This window comes from Saimiri boliviensis, chromosome 8, assembly GCF_048565385.1.
Source record: "Saimiri boliviensis isolate mSaiBol1 chromosome 8, mSaiBol1.pri, whole genome shotgun sequence".
Lineage (NCBI taxonomy): Eukaryota > Metazoa > Chordata > Mammalia > Primates > Cebidae > Saimiri > Saimiri boliviensis.
In genome coordinates, this window is record NC_133456.1 from 31,989,794 (window position 1) to 32,007,360 (window position 17,567).

The window sequence follows — 17,567 nt, forward strand, 5'->3', positions numbered from 1 at the left end:
AGAGCAAGACTCTATCTCAAGAAAAAAAAAATTCTGGCGAATAAGTCTCTTTTAACTAATCCTGCCTAAAATGAATGATGGCTAATAAGACAATATGGCGTGGCTGGAACACTAACTCCAGGGTGGTCCCCAAAGGGGACACTCACGCATTCTCTGAGCAGCACTGGGCTGTGTCCTAGCAGCCTGAAGGGATGATGGTGGAGCACAGTGTTCATTTTCATTTCTCAATTTTGATGTATTTACTGGAAAATTAATCACTGGCCACCTCACATGAGAGTACATACTTTTCTTTTGAGACAGCATCTCGCTGTCGCCCTGTGCCTTGCCCACCTCAGCCTCCCAAAGTGTTGGGATTACAGATGTGAGCCGCCACGCCTGGCCCTGGAGTACATAATTTGAGTAAGTAATGGTTGCACTGTGTTTTTTTCCATCCTTTTTTACTGATAGACTTTTCTATTGATTGAAATCTTGTACCTCTTTATGATATATTATTTGAACAGAGGGTTTAAAGAATTGAGATACTTTTTTTCCTATGTTGATATGTCAAGAAAGAAGTTGTTTCATAACTTAAGTTCTACCTTGGACAAAATACGCCCTTACTGCCTGCTCTGTGCTACTTGGTATGTTCAGAAGAGGATTTGAACTTTTGTAGGTTGGCTAACAGATATGGAGGGTCCTTACAGTTCTCTGTGTTTCTAACAAAGTCTTAACCACATCCATTAAGTAGAAAACCCTTTCATGGAAGGGCTGTGGTTGATTCTTGGAACCAGTACAAAGTAGAGTCTCATCACAGAATTTCAACTTGCGTTTTCTCAGGGTCACACCACGCTTTAGAGGTTGCTTAGGTTAAGACCTCCAACTAATTTTAACAGGCAACTAGGGAGTTTTACAACTGACAGCAGGCACATCTTCCTTCCTGGATGACTTTTATTTGTTCCTTTTTCAGGTTGTGAAACTATATCCACAACCTTTGAAGCCCGGAAACACTATCCAAACTCTCGTCAGTGTGTTTTCTCACTGGAGAATCCTCTACGTGTGGCAACTGGATTGTCATCAGCCCTGCCTGTTTTGTACCTGGAAAGTGCCCTGGTCTTACTTAGCTCCAAATTGTTGGCTTTCACTTTTGACCCCAAGCATCTGAAGCCATGGGCCACACATGGAGGCCGGGAACATCACCATCCAAGGGGTCATACTCCATGTTCTTTCTTCTCTTGGTGCTGTTTGTTCTTTTTTACATCGGTTCAGGTAAGTAACTTTCAGGAACTTAATTGAGTCAGTTGCTACAGGGTTAAGAGAAAGGAGGTGGCGTTCTCTGAGCTGCTCCCTTCTATTACCCTATAAGCTGGAAGGAACCTTCAGGGTGATTTCAGTACATTTTAACGATGAGAAAACTGTGGTACAAAGAGGCTAAAGGACCTGCCTATCCTCACACAGCAAGTTAGCAACCAAATTAACCCAAGAATCCAGACCTTCAAGGAAGGGTGAGAGAGACAGTATTATTTTTAATAAAATCATACAGCCAGAGATTCAGAATGGTCTCTTCCATGAATAAGAGATGCTCATTTACATTTTGTGATGTGCCAGTACTGGCCTCAGAGTCCAGTCCCAAACTATGTTTTCATGATAGAAATCAGCGAAGTATTCTGCCTCTAAAATTGAACAATGGTGATCTTTCCAATTTGAAGACAGGAGAGTAGTCGAGGGCAATTCCTCTCAATGACATTAATCTTCTTAATCTTAAATTCCTCTTCATACATTAATCTTATTTGTTCTGCTTTGGATTCTGAGATCTTTTTTCAACACTGGCATTTGACTTTAAGTGTTATCAGATTTAGCATAAAATTATATTTTTAGTTATCTTTAATCTGCTACATCGGTATTACAGATATGTCCTGCAAATAATAATTTGATTTCTAGAGGCTTTTGTTCCTGTTCAGGTGATCTTAAGAGTGCTGGACTTTTGGGACTGTCAAGAAGGGTGAGGCTTGTCCCTGCTGGCAGGATGGTTCTGACTTTTTTTTTTAAGTCAGAAAACAATAGATCTACTTTTTAGTGAGCAGCATACCTACTGATTTCCCAAAAATAAAGAAGCAGCTTGGGCTCCAGCATGGTTTGCCAGTCTGCAAAGACCCAACTATTAAGATTTCTGGCCTTAAAAATTCCTCACTTAAAGTACTGCCTAAAACATCAGAGGTATGAGAGAGAGGTAGAGGGAGGGAAAGAGGAGCTGGAGACACACAGATTACTTGACTGCAATGGTGGTCATTAAACATTTTCTGTCCAGAGCTATTTTACATTGTTTTAGAATGAAGAGAACCATGGCTTACATTTCACAATTTACACCTCAGATTTTGTATATATTTGACAGTTATATTACATTTCCAACAGTTACAATTTCCTTCTGGGAAGTTGGGGGAGCACTCCCAAACTAGTCTTCTGGGGAGTATAAAGGAGTTTAAAATACTTAGAAGGAAATATGTACAGGTTTCCCAAAAATTAGGGGGGAAGAGAGGATGAGAGCCAGAAAGAGAAAGAACAATAAAAAAGCAAAAGAAGACATGAAATAAAAATTAAAACCCAGACTTTAGAACTTGTACCAGGAAAATTAGAGTCAGAGGTACATGGAAGGAGATCTTTGAGCTAAATAAAGACGTTAAGGAAAGCACCTTGTTCTCCAGCTACATCCTGGTTTTACTGCTGCTGTGACTGAGTCAATGAACCACCTACTGTGCGCCAGGTGGACCATAAAAATTGAGGCTAGGATTCCTGCCCTCAAAGAGGTTTGCCTATGTTATTTGGGGCAGGGCAAAGCTAACCCATGTAAAACAGGCAAAGAGCAATGCATTGCTTTCCCCTGATTGTAAGAGCCCAAGATCTGGGAAATGGGGTACCAGGCTGGCCTGCAGCAAGGAAGGTAGGCTTTACTACCTCCCCAGCTCCTCTTTCCCTCCCTCTACCTCTCTCTCATACCTCTGATGTTTTAGGCAGTACTTTAAGTGAGGCAGATGGGTGATGGAGAAAGAATTCTGGTCAGGGCAACAGCTGTTCACTCTTTTGTTTAATCATTTATTAAGTCAACAAACATGAGCATCCCATGCATGCAAGAGACCATTCTTGGTCCTGGGGACAAGTTGTGAGGAAAATGGACATGGCTCTTGTGTTTATGAAATTTGCAATATTATTTGACAAGTGATAACTGGGAAGAGGAAAAGTCATCCAATAATCACTCGAATGTATGAAGGTGTGGCCAGCAAACAAAGCTTAGTGCTTTGAAGGCAGGGCACAGGCACTGCCAGAGGAAGTGCTGTCTTCCCCTGCCAGAAGGAGGGGCAGTGAGCTCTAAGAGGAGGAGAGGAGGGAATGGCCCGAGAGCAAGAACCAGGCCCCACAGCGCTTGTGAGCTACGGTCATGAATCTGCACGTTATTCAGGAAGCTGGAAGGGCTTTACGAAGGGGAGTGGTGTAGTCTACCCCAGCTCTGTTCACACTTTAATTACACATACCAGTCACCTGGGGGTTCTGAGGCACAGGGAATTTTTTTTTAGAGAAGTGAATCTATTTTGCTAATACTGTAATGACAGATATAAGTTACTGTAAATTTGTCCCAACCCATAGAATATGCACTATCAAGAGTGAACCCTAGTGTGAACTCTGGATCAGGTGGTGATGAGGTATTATTGTAGGTTCATCAGTTGTGCCAAGTGTATCGCTCTGGCACAGGATGTAGATGGTGGGGGAAGCTGTGAATATATTGGGAGGGGGTATATGGAAATCCTCTGTACTTTACACTCAGTTTTTCTATGAATCTAAAACCGCTCTAAAAAATAAAATCTATATAGTTTTTAAAATGCTGTTTCTGCTTAGGTGGGTCTGGGATGGTGTCTGAGATTCTGCATTTCTAAGAAGCACCTAGGTGATGCTGATGCAGCTCCACCATACACTTTGAGTTTCAGTAGTAAATCTCTACATATAACAACAAAAAGGGTTACTGAAGAACAAGGAGTGGCTTATAGGGCATCTGCAGTGACTGTGCAAAACCTACTAGGAGGTTTTTTCAGTAACTTACCTTACCTGATGATGTCTTTGATGAAAAGAATTGAGTCATAGGGAAGTCAATGGATTGGAGAGTGTGTACCATGTAAAATTAGTGAGGACTGCCCAATAGGAGCATAGGTGTGAGTTGTGCATGGTCTCTGAGAGGTGAGATTGAGTGAATGCAGTGGAGCAGGATTACAGAGGGCATTGTTCAGGGCAGGGATTTGCCACAGTAGACCCTCCACTCCTGCCTTGGGTCAGGAAGCCACACCCTGGCAGAGGTGCTCTCCCTCTCCCCTTGCCCAGCCACTGATGCCCAAGGGAAGGGACCCCTCTTTCATACACAGGGTGGAACCAGCCAGGCTCCTCTTTCTCTCTAGGTCAGCAGGCACTGTCTATGGGGGCAGAAACATCTGACTTTTTACTCCAGCAACTGGTGGCAGTAAGGCAGAGGCTCTAACAGGGCTAAACTTGGGCCAATATGGGCAGCTTTTCCTTCAGAGCTGGAGTCCTTTAAGGGAGGCTCAGGTCTAAGGAAGAGGCAAGAGATACAGGAAAAGCATTGCCTGTAAGTTTATAGTCTGAGAACTCAGAGCTAGGAGAAAAGAGAATACCCCAAAGTGCCACCATTCACAGAACACATCCTCCTCTCCCCGCAACACACGCCACTATGCTGCTGGCCCGGGGGTCCCATGAGCAGTGATTGTTGCCATCATTACCCTGATAACAGTTCTTCAAGTTGCTGGGCATTTTAAGGATATCAATACTGTTTAGAAAGAGAAAAAGTCAGGATGAGATGGTACAGAGTACATGAGCGGGTCTAAATAAGGGGAAAAGTCAGGAGCAGTGTGAACATCAGGGGACACAGGTCTCAAGCTTGCGGCCGCCAGACGCAGCTCTGCCTGTCTCCTTTGTGTGGCTAGCACCCAGCCCAGGGCTGACGCCAGCCCTGTAGGTGCTAGTTCACCTAATCAAACATTTAAAATGGTCCAAATGGTCACTCCTGTTGGACATGTGTGCATAAACTGGGAACGGTAAAATCAGGTGGAGAGATGATAATAGGTGACTTTCATGCTTTTCTGTATCTTCCATTATTTCTTAGAATGTTTATTTTATAGTCAAGGAAAATGTTTATATTTCTCTCTCTCTCTTTTTTTTTGGGAGGAGGGGGACGGAGTCTCGTTCTGTCGCCAGGCTGGAGAAGAATGGCACGATCTTGCTCACTGCAACCTCCACTCCCAGGTTAAAGCGATTCTCCTGCCTCAGCATCCTGAGTAGCTGGGATTACAGGTGTGCACCACCACACTCAGCTAAATTTTGTATTTTTTTTTTTTTTTTTTTTTTTTTAGCAGAGATGAGGTTTCACCATCTTGGCCAGGCTGGTCTGGAACTCCTGACCTCAGGTGATCCACCTGCCTTGACCTTCCAAAGAGCTGGGATTACAGGCGTGAGCCACCGCACCCAGCAGAAAATGTTTATTTAAAAAGCACACTTGTGTTTCTAGGGAGGTCATGTATGTCATGTCATTTGGTGAGTTTTAAGATGTGTCAACTGCTTCTCTCCCTTCTCCACCAGCAGTGGTGATGAAGCTCTCAGAACCCTGCCAGGGCAGCCTCTCTAACTCCCTGGGAGGGGCACTCCAGCGTGGCTACTGCATCCACCCAGCCTCCAGCCATGGAGAGGGTAGGGAAGACTCAGGTCTTCCTAGAATGGGTTCTTTTCTTCCCTTCACGCTTTATTTGCAATGACATAAAATTCAACGTTTTAAAGTATGCAGTTCAGCTAGCTGCGGTGGCTCACGCCTGTAATCTCAGCACTTTGGGAGGTCAAGGTGGGTGGATCACCTGAGGGCAGGAGTTTGAAACCAGCCTGGCCAACATGGCAAAACTCCATCTCTACCTAAAATACAAAAATTAGCTAGGCAAGGTGGCCTGTACCTTAAATCTCAGCTACTCAGGAGACTAAGGCAGGAGAATCTTTTGAACCTGGAAAGTGGAGGTTGCTGTGCGCCAAGATGGCGTGACTACACTCCAGCCTGGGCAACATAGTGAGACTCTGCCACAAATAAATGAATAAAGAAAGAAACAAAGTGTACAATTCAGTGGGTTTTAGTATATTAGCAATGTTGTGAAACCACCATCACTATTGAATTCCAGAACATTTCCATCATCCCAGAAAGAAACCCTGTGCCTATTTGCAGCTACTCATTTCCCTCTAACCCTTCTCCTCATAACCACAATCTACTCTCTGTATCTGTGAATTTGCCTGTTGTAGACATTTCTTTTCTCTTCTTTTTTCCCTCTAGAATCCAAGTAAGAAAGAATATTCTGGATATTTCTTACAACATGTGACGTTTTGTGTTTATCTTCTTTCACTGAGCATTATGTCTTTAAGGTTCATCTGTGTTGTATGTGTTTTGGTACTCCATTTGCTTTTATGGTCAAATAATATTCTGAAGTAACATTCTGTTGTAGATTAAGATTTATTTTTTTCTTTCTGCAGAGATAGGGTTTTTGCTATGTTGCCCAGGCTGGTCTCGAACTCCTGGCTCAAGCAATCCACCTGCCTTGGGCTGGCCTCCCAAAGTACTGGGATTACAGGCGCCTGGCCTAGATTGAGTTCTTGAGAGGTACATTATTTGTCTAAAACTAGTGCACACTTGTTGGCAAATAGCTTCCTCTCCTGGGTGGCTAGCAGTCCAGAGTTTAAGTGGTCAGAGCCAAGAGGGTGGCAAAGGGGCTGGGAGAGGCAGAGGCCAAGGCTGGCACTGTTGAGTGTCCCCAGTGTGCCATACAGGTGGACGGTTTCCACACATTCGCCAGAAGGCAAGCAGCATTGCTGTTCATTTCTGCCTTCACTCTGCGTCCTCTCACAGCCTCTGCCCCATCTTGACTGCTGCTGGGTAGAAGTGCAAGATGGGCTCCCCCATGCCAGCTGTGGGCTCTGAATTCAGTTCAAGAGTCAGTCAGTTACCTTAGTGATGCTGGTCCTATCCCAGGTATGGTTCAGGAAAGCAGGCTGTTTTACATGAGAAAGAACAGCCCCATTAAAAATCTGTAGCACATTCTGTAGTTAAGAAAGCACTTTACATTTGGTATCCTGTGATATCTAAGATAATTATGTGAAGCAGGGAAGATAGTTGTGTTGGTCTGTTTTGTGCTGCTATAACAGAATACCTGAGATTGGATAATTTAGAGATTTATTTTTTACTGTTCTGGAGGCTGGGAAGTCCAAGGTCAAGAGGCTGACATCTGATGAGGACCTTCTTGCTGCATCATCCCATGGCAGAGGGTAGAAAGGCAGGAGAGCACGCATGAGACACAGAGTGGGATGGAGGCCAAAGCTATCCTTTATAAGGAAGCCACTCCTGTTGTAGTGAACCCACTCCCAAGAAAATGGCATTAATCCATTCATGATGCAGAGTCTCCATGACCTAATCACCTTTTAACAGCTCCACTTCTCCGCACTGTTGCACCCAGGATGAAATTTCCAACACACAAACTTTAGGAGATACATTCAAATCATAGCAATAGTATTATGCCTGTTTTATAGAAATGGAACCTGAAGCCCAGAGAGGTTACCCAGCATAATCAAGGTTATGATTCTAATACACAGTGGTTGGAGCCAGACCTCATCTCCTCATGTCTAGACATGTATTCAGCAAGTATTTACTAAGCACCTACTATGGGCCAGGCCCTGTTCTAGACACTGCAGATATGGCAGTGACAAAATGGAAAAAGCCTCCACTCCATGGCTCCATGTGTAATTAAGTGTCATATATACGTGTAAATATACATCATAGTTGAAAAAATACATATCAGCTGGAGACAAGCCTGAGGAGAAACAAATCAGGCAAAGAGACTAAAGAGTAGCAGGATGGAGGGGGCCAGGGAGGATGTTGCTGTTGAAGGAGATTAGGGAAGGCCTCTCTGACAAGGGGCCACAAGAGTAGATGGGATCAAAGTGGGACCTGGGCTATGTGGTCTCTGGGGAAGACACTGGCTCCCTCTAATGTCCCAGGTACTGTGGAGGACTTTTAAGAGCAGCATCTGATTTTGAATTCTCACATCCACTGGGTTGGTAGATGTTACAATGCCCATTCAAAAATGGCAAAGCAAGCTCAGAAGTTCAACCAGGTTTGAGGCAGTAATAGTGACATTTCTGGGTCCTGACTCTCCCTGCAGAGTCAAGAAGCATATAAAACTGTTAAGAGACATTTCAGCTCTTCTGTGGTGAAACCCCGAAAGTTGGGTCCTGTGTGAATTCCCAAATTGTTCGGAAATTTTTGGGTTCCTCTTTTTAGTCTGGTTCTTCCTCAGCACCAGTGTCTGGTGAGAAGCAGATTTCAGACAGGAACGTGGAGCAGCCCATTGAAGATGTGCTATGACTTTTCAAGAGTCATGCATACTTGTCCTCAGAAGGCTGAACAAAACTCCTTAGGAGCCATCGTCGAAATTAGATAATTTCTCTTTCAGTTATGCTTTCTCTTTTGCTAACATCACCACATATCTTAATCAGTGAGAAATACCGGATTCTTTTTGGGTGGGAACAAATGGTTAGGTGGGGCAAGATCCTATTATTTGGGGCCCCAGATAACTGAGTTGCTGTCGAGCCCATAGCAAGACCAGAGTCCTATATATCTGACATAACCCCTGAGTGAAATGAAAGGAAACAGAAGGTGGGAGTTGGCAGTGAGAGGAGAGAGAAAAACGAAAACTGTTACCGAAGACGTGCTGTGTCCTTGTGACTTTTTATTTATATCATTTAATTGAATTGAATTTTCCAATGATTCCAAGGTGTGGATATCATACCTATTTAGAGAAGAGGAAACAGATGAAATAGCAAGTGGCTGAGCTGGGACTAGAATCCAAGTCAACAGAAATGGACAGCCCACATTCCTTCTATGTCTCAGTTTGCTTTCCTTGCAACACTAAGAGTGTCTGGGCTGTCATTTGATCTTTTGCTAATACAGCTTCACTTCAAAATATGCTCCCTTCAAGTATATCTTTTGGTTTCTTCCACTCTTTCAGCTATATTCCCTAAAGCAGGGACTAGCAATATTCCACACAATTGCCAAAGGGGTGCCTGGACCATTCTGCATTATCTCACTTTGCTATGCAAATACCCACCATCACAAAACTCTCTTCTTTAGTGCTGTGGTGGGGCTGCATCCAGTCTGACAGAGGCCTGAGAATGGTTGGTGAGATGGAAAGGTGCTGGTGCCCCATGATCTTGCTATCTAAGAAGAGAGAGGGCTTGGAAACGCTGTCCCTAGACACGGGTCTCTCTAAGGGGATCTGTGTGGCTCCAGGGGATACAGGGTCTAGAAGGCACAGCACGACAGAACTGGGAAGGGGGCGCCGCGGCCTTAGTGGGATGCTGCTTTTAGGTCCTACAACAGCATTGGAAGAGTGACCACGCTGTCTCAACCAAAAATCAGAAAATATAGTCTGCTAAGGAATGTTGGTGTTATTGATGACACAGAGATTAGTTCAGATATTAACATGCTGACATTTCTTGGTTATACGGATGGAGAAATGAACAAAATATTTTAAATAAAAACCCTTTTAGCAAATCCAGGCTGGAGGGTAACTGTATGGCATGGACTGCAAATAGCCAAAGAGATAAAGGCAGGATGTAGGATCCATTTAAGGTACCTGAAGATGGTAGAAATCGTCCAAAGGTATAAGCATGGGAGTCATTTCAGCCGGAAGCCACGGGAATCAATCAGGCCTGGAAAGAAAAGGACTCTGTTTCTTAAAGCAAAAGGGCTCAGTGGCAAGGCTGGGTTGGGATGGGGGACAGTGTTGGCTTACTGGAACTGCAGCCTAAAACTGAAGATGTTCGTAACAAGAAGAATGGCCCTAAAAGCCTGGGCCAGAAAGAAAAACGTGTAAAACTGGGCAGTTTCCTTTCCTCAGCTCAGTTTCCTCATCTGTAAGAGAAGGCCACCAGAATGAATGATCATGGAAGTCCCTTCCAGATCTCATACTCCTTACTATGACTTTCACATCCCCTGGGGCTGAGTACATTGTTTAGCCCTTGGTTGGTATTTATATCCAGGTCTTCTCAGGGGACCAGTGGACTTTCTTCCTCACTGGGGATCCAGTGTCCCCAACTCCTGGCCCGTAGGCATCTGGCTATATATAGAAGACAAGCAAATGCCTTTCCATATTTCTGAATGCTCAAGCTGTATCATCATGCCAGGTGCAGTGGCTCACACTTGTAATCTCAGCACTTTGGGAGGCTGAGGTGGGTGGATCATCTGAGGTGAGGAGTTTGAGACGAGCCTGGCGAACATGGTGAAATCCCATCTCTACTAAAAATACAAAAATTAGCTGGGTGTGGTAGTGGATGTCTGTAATTCCAGCTACTCGAGAAGCTGAGGCAGAAGAATCACTTGAACCTGGGAGGTGGGCACAGTGAAGGTTGCAGTGAGCCAAGATTGCACCACTTCACTCCAGCCTGGGCAAAAGAGCGAGACATTGTCCCAAAAAAAAAAAAAAAGTGTCATCATATGGAGATCACATGGAGATGCAGGGATGCAGGGAAGATTCTGGATAACTCTTGATAGGTAACGTCACTGGAAGATCTATACCCATTTGGTGGGGTGTTGGACTGGACTGGATGTGGAAGCAGCACTCAGTGGTATATGTGGGTGGGAACATAAGGCAGTTTGCTTGTCGGTGTAACAGTAGGTATATCAAAGGTGTAATGTGGCTGCTAACACATCGAATTCAACTTTAGGCTGCAAATATAGATTTAAGTAAAGGAGGTGACAACCCAGTTCTACTTTGAGCCAATCACACAGTGGATGTCTGGAATGTTAGACTTAGTGAACTTTCCTGTCTCAAAAAAATATACACACAAACCAAACTGTGTAGTGAGAAAAGTGAGAGTACTCACTTTCAGTACATCAGTAAGGAACAGGCAAGGATGGGAACCCTCAGAACTATTTGAGAGAGGCCATAACTATCCTCAGATATCTGCAAGTCTTGTTATGTAAGAAGAATGAGATGTGTTTTGTAATGCATGTAGAAGCTAGAGGAAAACAGAGTTCAACATGAAGCAAAGCAAAAGTTCCTCAATCAAATTGTCCAAAGATGAAATTAAAAGCCTTAGAAGTTAGTAAATTTCCCACTCCCTTGGAGAAAGGAGAATGGGATTCATATTTGGTGTGTATCTAGGCACTGAATCACAGTATGTGCTTGCCATAAATTATCTCATTTAATCCTCATAATAAGCAATGTGAAGATTGGGGTTCAGAGAAGTTAAGCAAGTTGCTTAAGGTCACACAACTACCGCGGATTTTATTGAATACAAAAAGGCCATGTTCTTTCTACACCAACAACCAGCAGCCTCTTGGCAGGGATGATAGCAGGGAGCACTTAGTCATGACTGCCTTTAAGGTATTAGGCAGTCCCAAGAGTTTCAAACTGTAAGTCACTCAAGTGAAAAGAGGAGGAATCAGGATGTGTATTAAGGTGACAGATGAAGGTTTTATTCCTGTGCTAAGCCTGTGAAGTCCAGGAATTAGCACAGGAATAAAACCTTCATCTGCCACCTTAATACAGATGAAGGTCTGAGTCTTTAGCTCACTCAATCTGGATAAAATTTATCCTTCAGTTCTCCCATGGTTAAATGCAGTTCTGTAGTTTAAATGAACATGTGTACACGTGCATATCTGTGTCTGAGTGTGTGTTGTACCACATGATTGTGGGGAGAGGGGCTGTGGGAAAAACACAAGGGAAAAGGCAGTGAGCATCAGAGACTAGGTTTTTATATTGAAATTCTTCCATATTTTTCAAGGCAGTAGTGGCTGAAAATTACCTAAGCAAGTGACTAGGGAACACAGCCGGAAGGAGGCCTTCTGTATGTGGGAATTCATGAATAATGAAGATTGATTATATTTCCCTACCTATTTAAAGTATGGCCCTCTTTTTTCTTCTTAATTGATCCCATCTCTCTCCCTCATTCTTCCTCATGACTGCAGAATCATAGGCCCTTGGAATCTTACACCAACCTGCCCTGTCCTAGGCTTCCTGAACCTTTCAATCTCTCAGCTGCCTTAGCTGCAAAATGGGGGAAATAATACATATATCATGGGGTTGTTGGGAGATTAAATGAAATAGCCCCTGTCCCCTCCATACAGCCACCACAGAAGAAGCAAGAAAAGGAGATAGTATGAACAGTAATTGAATATAGGCCATCTATACAGAGGTGGGCAGCAGCATCTTGCCCTCCTCCACCACCACTATGCCCAGTACCTTGGTCAGGACTGACTTCTCTTGGGCATGGTACTGTATTAGGTAAAGCAAATAAGAAGAAATAGGGCCGGGTGTGGTGGCTTATGTCTGTAATCCCAGCATTTTGGAATCACCTGATGTCAGGAGTTCAAGACCAGCCTGGCCAACATGGCAAAACCCTGTCTCAAGTGAGAAAAAAAAAAAACAAAAATTAGCTGCATGCAGTGGCAGTCACCTGTAATCCAAGCTACTCGGGAGGCTGAGGCAGGAGAATTGTTTGAACCCAGGAGGTGGAGGTTGCAGTGAGCCAAGATTGTACCATTGCACTCCAGCCTGGGAGACAGAGTAAGACTCTGTCTCAAAAAGAAGAAGAAATAATAGGACTAGAAATTGCCTCTCTGGGAGAAGGCTCGAATGCTTCAAAATCCTTCATGTCATTGGAAAATCCTCTAGAAAAAGGAAGGAGATAGGTTATGTTATAATGATTGGTCCATGAGGTCGCTTTTAGTGATTTGTCTTCTCTGTTTTTGAAACCAAATTTGTTTTTTATGCATTGGAGGTGCAACTGCTATAGAAAACACTATTTAGGTTCCTCAAAAAATTAAAAATAGAACTACCATATGACCCCAAAATTCCATACATGCATAAGAATTGAAAGCAGGGTCTTGAAGAGACACTTGCACACCCATGTTCATAGCAACATTATTCACAGTAGTTAGGAGGTGGGAAGCAAGCCAAATGTCCATCAACAAATGAATGAGCAAACAAATGTGGGGTATGTGTGTGTGTGTGTGTAATATTATTCATTATCATTACGATCATATCATTACCATTCCTTACAAAGGAAGGAAATCCTGTCATATGCTACAACATCAATGAACCTTGAGTGCATCATGCTAAGTGAAATAAGCCAGACATAAACAGACTTTTACTATATAATTCAATTTCTATGAGGTATCTGAAGTAGCCAAATTTATACAAACAGAATGGCAATTGCCAGAGGCTGAGGGGACAGGGGTAAAGGGGAGTTGTTTAATGGGCATAGAGTTTCAGATTTGCAAAATGAAAACTTATAGAGATCTGTTTCACAACAATGTGAATATACTTAACACCACTGAACTGTACACTTAAAATGATCAGTAAGATGATAAATTTTATGCTATGTGTTTGTTTGCTTTGAGACGGAATTTCACTCTTGTTGCCCAGGCTGAAGTGCAATGGTGTGATTTTGGCTCACTGCAACCTCCACCTGCCAGGTTCAAGCGATTTCCTGCCTCACCCTCCCTAGTAGCTGGGATTACAGGTGCTGGCCAGCATGCTCAGTTAAATTTTTGCGTTTTTAGTAGAGCCGGGGTTTCACCATGTTGGCCAGGTTGGTCTCGAACTCCTGACCTCAAGTGCGCCACCCACCTTGGTCTCCTAAAGTGCTGGGATTATAGGCATGAGTCACCGTCCTGAGCTGTTATGTGTTTTTTAACACAATTTTAAAAAAAGAAGAAAAAAAAACCATTGAGGACCCAAAAAAATCACAATGGATTGATGCTTAGTCACTAGACACAACATCCTAAGTTCTGTTACTGCAAACTTTGGATTCCTGACCGTGCAGGAATCTATATTTAATAAACATACAATCTTGTTCTGTTTGCCTCTCCACAGGTACTACCCAGGTGACCAAGGGAGTTAAAGAAGTGGCAACGCTGTCCTGTGGTCACAATGTTTCTGTTGAAGAGCTGGCACAAACTCGCATCTACTGGCAAAAGGAGAAGCAAATGGTGCTGACTATGATGTCTGGGGACATGAATATATGGCCCAAGTACAAGAACCGGACCATCTTCGATATCACTAATAACCTATCCATTGTGATCCTGGCTCTGCGCCCATCTGATGAGGGCACATACGAGTGTGTTGTTCTGAAGTATGAAAAAGATGCTTTCAAGCGGGAACACCTGGCTGAAGTGATGCTATCGGTCAAAGGTTGGTGGGATTTTCAGACTTTACTCTAGGCCAGCAGATTCTTAATGTCCTCATAGACACATGGCTATTGATTTAGGTGACAATGTACCAAAGAGGGATGTAATCTCACTTCATTTCTTGGGGTTAAGACTCTAGTTGTACGATAAATCCTAACTGGTTTCACAAGATGTCCTGGTAATATCTGTTAACTTGCATTTCTTGTTCTTTGACAATCCAAGTTCGTAACAACCATCCTGGGGCACTGTAATGATCTAAAGAGCCTCTCAATTACCAAGGGGCATCTTTGATTTGATGTAGCCTTTCTATTAACTGCACAAGTGCAGTTATATATGCCTGTAAAAGCATGCTGAAAATGTAACAGGGCTGGGCATGGTGGTTTAGGCCTGTAATCCCCAAAATTTGGGAGGCCAAGGCGGGAGGATCATTTGAGCCAGGAGTTCAAGATCAGTTTGGGCAACATAGTGAGACCCTGTCTCTACAAAAAATAAAAAAATTAGCCGGGTGCCAGGTGTGGTGGTACATGCCTGTAGTCTCAGCTACTTGGGAGGCTGAGGTGGGAAGATGGCTTGAGCCTGGAAGGTCAAGGTTGCAGTGACCTGGGATCATGTCACTGCACTCCAACCTGGGTGACGGAGCAAGACCTTGTCTTAAAAAAAAAAAAAAAAAGAAAGAAAATAAATAGAAAAACCCAGGCCAGGTGTGGTGGCTCATGCCTGTAATTCCAGCACTTTGGGAGGCCCAAGTGGATGGATCACTTGAGGTCATGAGTTCAAGGCCAGCCTGGCCAACATGGTGAAACTCTATCTCTACTAAAAGTACAAAAATGAAAAAAACAAAAAGTGATTTCTATGAATGACGCCATTTAATTCTTACAACCACGGGTATTAGTATCCCTATCTTATAGATGAGCAAACTAAGACTAAAAGTGGGTAAGTTATTGACCCAGTATCACAAGGCAGAACTGGTTTTAAAATCTGCTCTTGATGACCATATACTACATGACATCTCTGTGGGATGCAGATGCTGCAAAGAAAGCTAACTCTATGGGGAGACTGAACCCCCACATTCATGCTAAGCAGTTAAACTCTATTTTTTTTTTTTTTTTTTTTTTTTCACAAACCCTTGTGTCGAGGGCTGACTTTCAATAGATCGCAGCGAGGGAGCTGCTCTGCTACGTACGAAACCCCGACCCAGAAGCAGGTCCTCTACGAATGGTTTAGCGCCAGGTTCCCCACGAACGTGCGTTGCGTGACGGGCGAGGGGGCGGCCGCCTTTCCTGCCGCACCCCGTTTCCCAGGACGAGGGGCACTCCGCACCGGACCCCGGTCCCGGCGCGCGGCGGGAGAAGTTAAACTCTTTACATGTAAGAATATATCAGGAAACCATTAGGGGATCTTTCTCCTATGTTCTCTATTTATTTTCCTGTACTTTGTACTTTACTGTCTTACGGGGAACAAATATATAAACGAAAAAGTGCCTCAAGTGTCTTGGAGGAATGCTAGGAAGACCTTCCTGTCCCTTGAAGGCATATCCGAATAGTAAGGAAATCAATAAAGTATAGTGGATGAGTTTATACGCTGAAGGTTGTAGTTGGGACATAGGTTTTTCTGAGTAAAAGACTACTTTTTAAAATTTCAACCAGGTATTATATTAGTCTGGCAACTGCAAAATATACAAATTTCTGAAAGGCATCTCCTGTTTGAAAACTAGCATAGCTTCATACCAGGAAATTAATTCAGACAAATATATAAACACAGAGAAGTCATAAATTACACATGGAAGGCTCCCAAACCAATTAACAACTAAACTTAATCTATACAGCTTTCTATTTTTTAGGCTTCCTTATACATATTAAATAAATAAATAGCATGTCTGCTATCAAAATAAAAAATTGAAATGAATTCAAAAGAATTTAATTTATTCAAATAAATTTCAATTATATTTTCAAATGAAAATATCACTAATGTGGTTCACAGTTTTTCTTCTCACCTAAAATAAAGAGCTTTGTCCACGGTCTCAGAACAGAATAAAGAGAGGGGAAAAAGGCCGGGCGCGGTGGCTCAAGCCTGTAATCCCAGCACTTTGGGAGGCCGAGGCGGGTGGATCACAAGGTCAAGCGATCGAGACCATCCCGATCAACATGGTGAAACCCCGTCTCTACTGAAAATACAAAAAATTAGCTGGGCGTGGTGGCGCGTGCCTGTAATCCCAGCTACTCAGGAGGCTGAGGCAGGAGAATTGTCCTGAACCCAGGAGGCGGAGGTTGCAGTGAGGAGAGATCGCGCCATTGCACTCCAGCCTGGGTAACAAGAGCGAAACTCCATCTCAAAAAAAAAAAAAAGAGAGGGGAAAACCCATCCAGTAATAAATACACAAAGTTAAAAATACTGGTCCTGGGTGTTTTTTTTGCGGGGGGGATGGTGGTGTTTGGTGAGAATCAGTAGAAGCAAAACCTCATGACTATAGTTCAATGCCTGCCCCCCACTCAGATGCACACAATGTCTCTTCAAAAGGCAGGTCCCAGGCTTGCAAATCAGGCAGCATTTTCCTTTCTTCAAGATCTCCTCTCCCTGACCAGATTTATGTTCTCTCTCCCCATCTAGACCCTTTCCAAACGAAAGTTCTATGTTAGGCAAAGACTTCTCTATTTTTGCATTGAGTTTAGGTAGTCGGAGAGGAGAGGGCAATGTTCAAAGGATAAGGCCAGAAAAGACAAGAGAAACCACTCTCAAGAGCAAAGCGGCAGGCCCCTTATGTAAAAGACAACCTTTTAAAAAGCACGGAAATGTTAACCACAAATTTAGGGTAGTGATACACTTAGGTAAGGGAAAGAGAGGGACAGGATAGGTGACACCATAGCAGCAGATTCACCTAAGTTACTGCCAGTGTTTTGTGTGTCAAGTTGGAGGATGGGTTTACTGGTTTTCACTATAGTTTAATAAATAAATATCTAACATAGAAGAAAGCCACTTGTACACCTCAAGTAATCAGGAAGAAAGGAAGAAAAGAGAAGAAAAGGAAAGGAAAGAAAGGCAAGGACAAGAAAAGACAGGCTCTGGTGTCAGACAGATTTGAATTCTGCCATTACTAGTTGGGTATAATTTCTCTAAACCTGTTTGAATACTTATAAAATGGAAATAATACTAGGTTAAATCATGTGAAATTATTGATCTTTGGCCTCTTTTGATCTACAACTTACCTCTTCAGGGTTTCTACGAAGACAGAATGAGATAAGGTCCAGAACTAACAAACAAGAGCTCAGTAAATGTCTACTACTTTCCTTTTCATCTCTTAACAACTGCAAGTACTCTG

General features: G+C 43.3%; 1 protein-coding gene across 4 annotated transcripts in view; it reads left to right on the forward strand.

Moving 5' to 3' along the window:
* The first annotated feature begins 1,145 nt into the window (after positions 1-1,145).
* CD80 (CD80 molecule) overlaps positions 1,146-17,567 on the forward strand; it is a 50,948-nt gene continuing 34,526 nt past the window's right edge. For all 4 annotated transcript variants that reach the window (XM_074404319.1, XM_010345951.3, XM_074404318.1 and 1 more), the window contains exons 1-2: positions 1,146-1,245; positions 13,938-14,255. In XM_074404319.1, coding sequence (XP_074260420.1) covers positions 1,146-1,245; positions 13,938-14,255 — 418 coding nt within the window. The remainder of the gene's footprint in view (positions 1,246-13,937; positions 14,256-17,567) is intronic.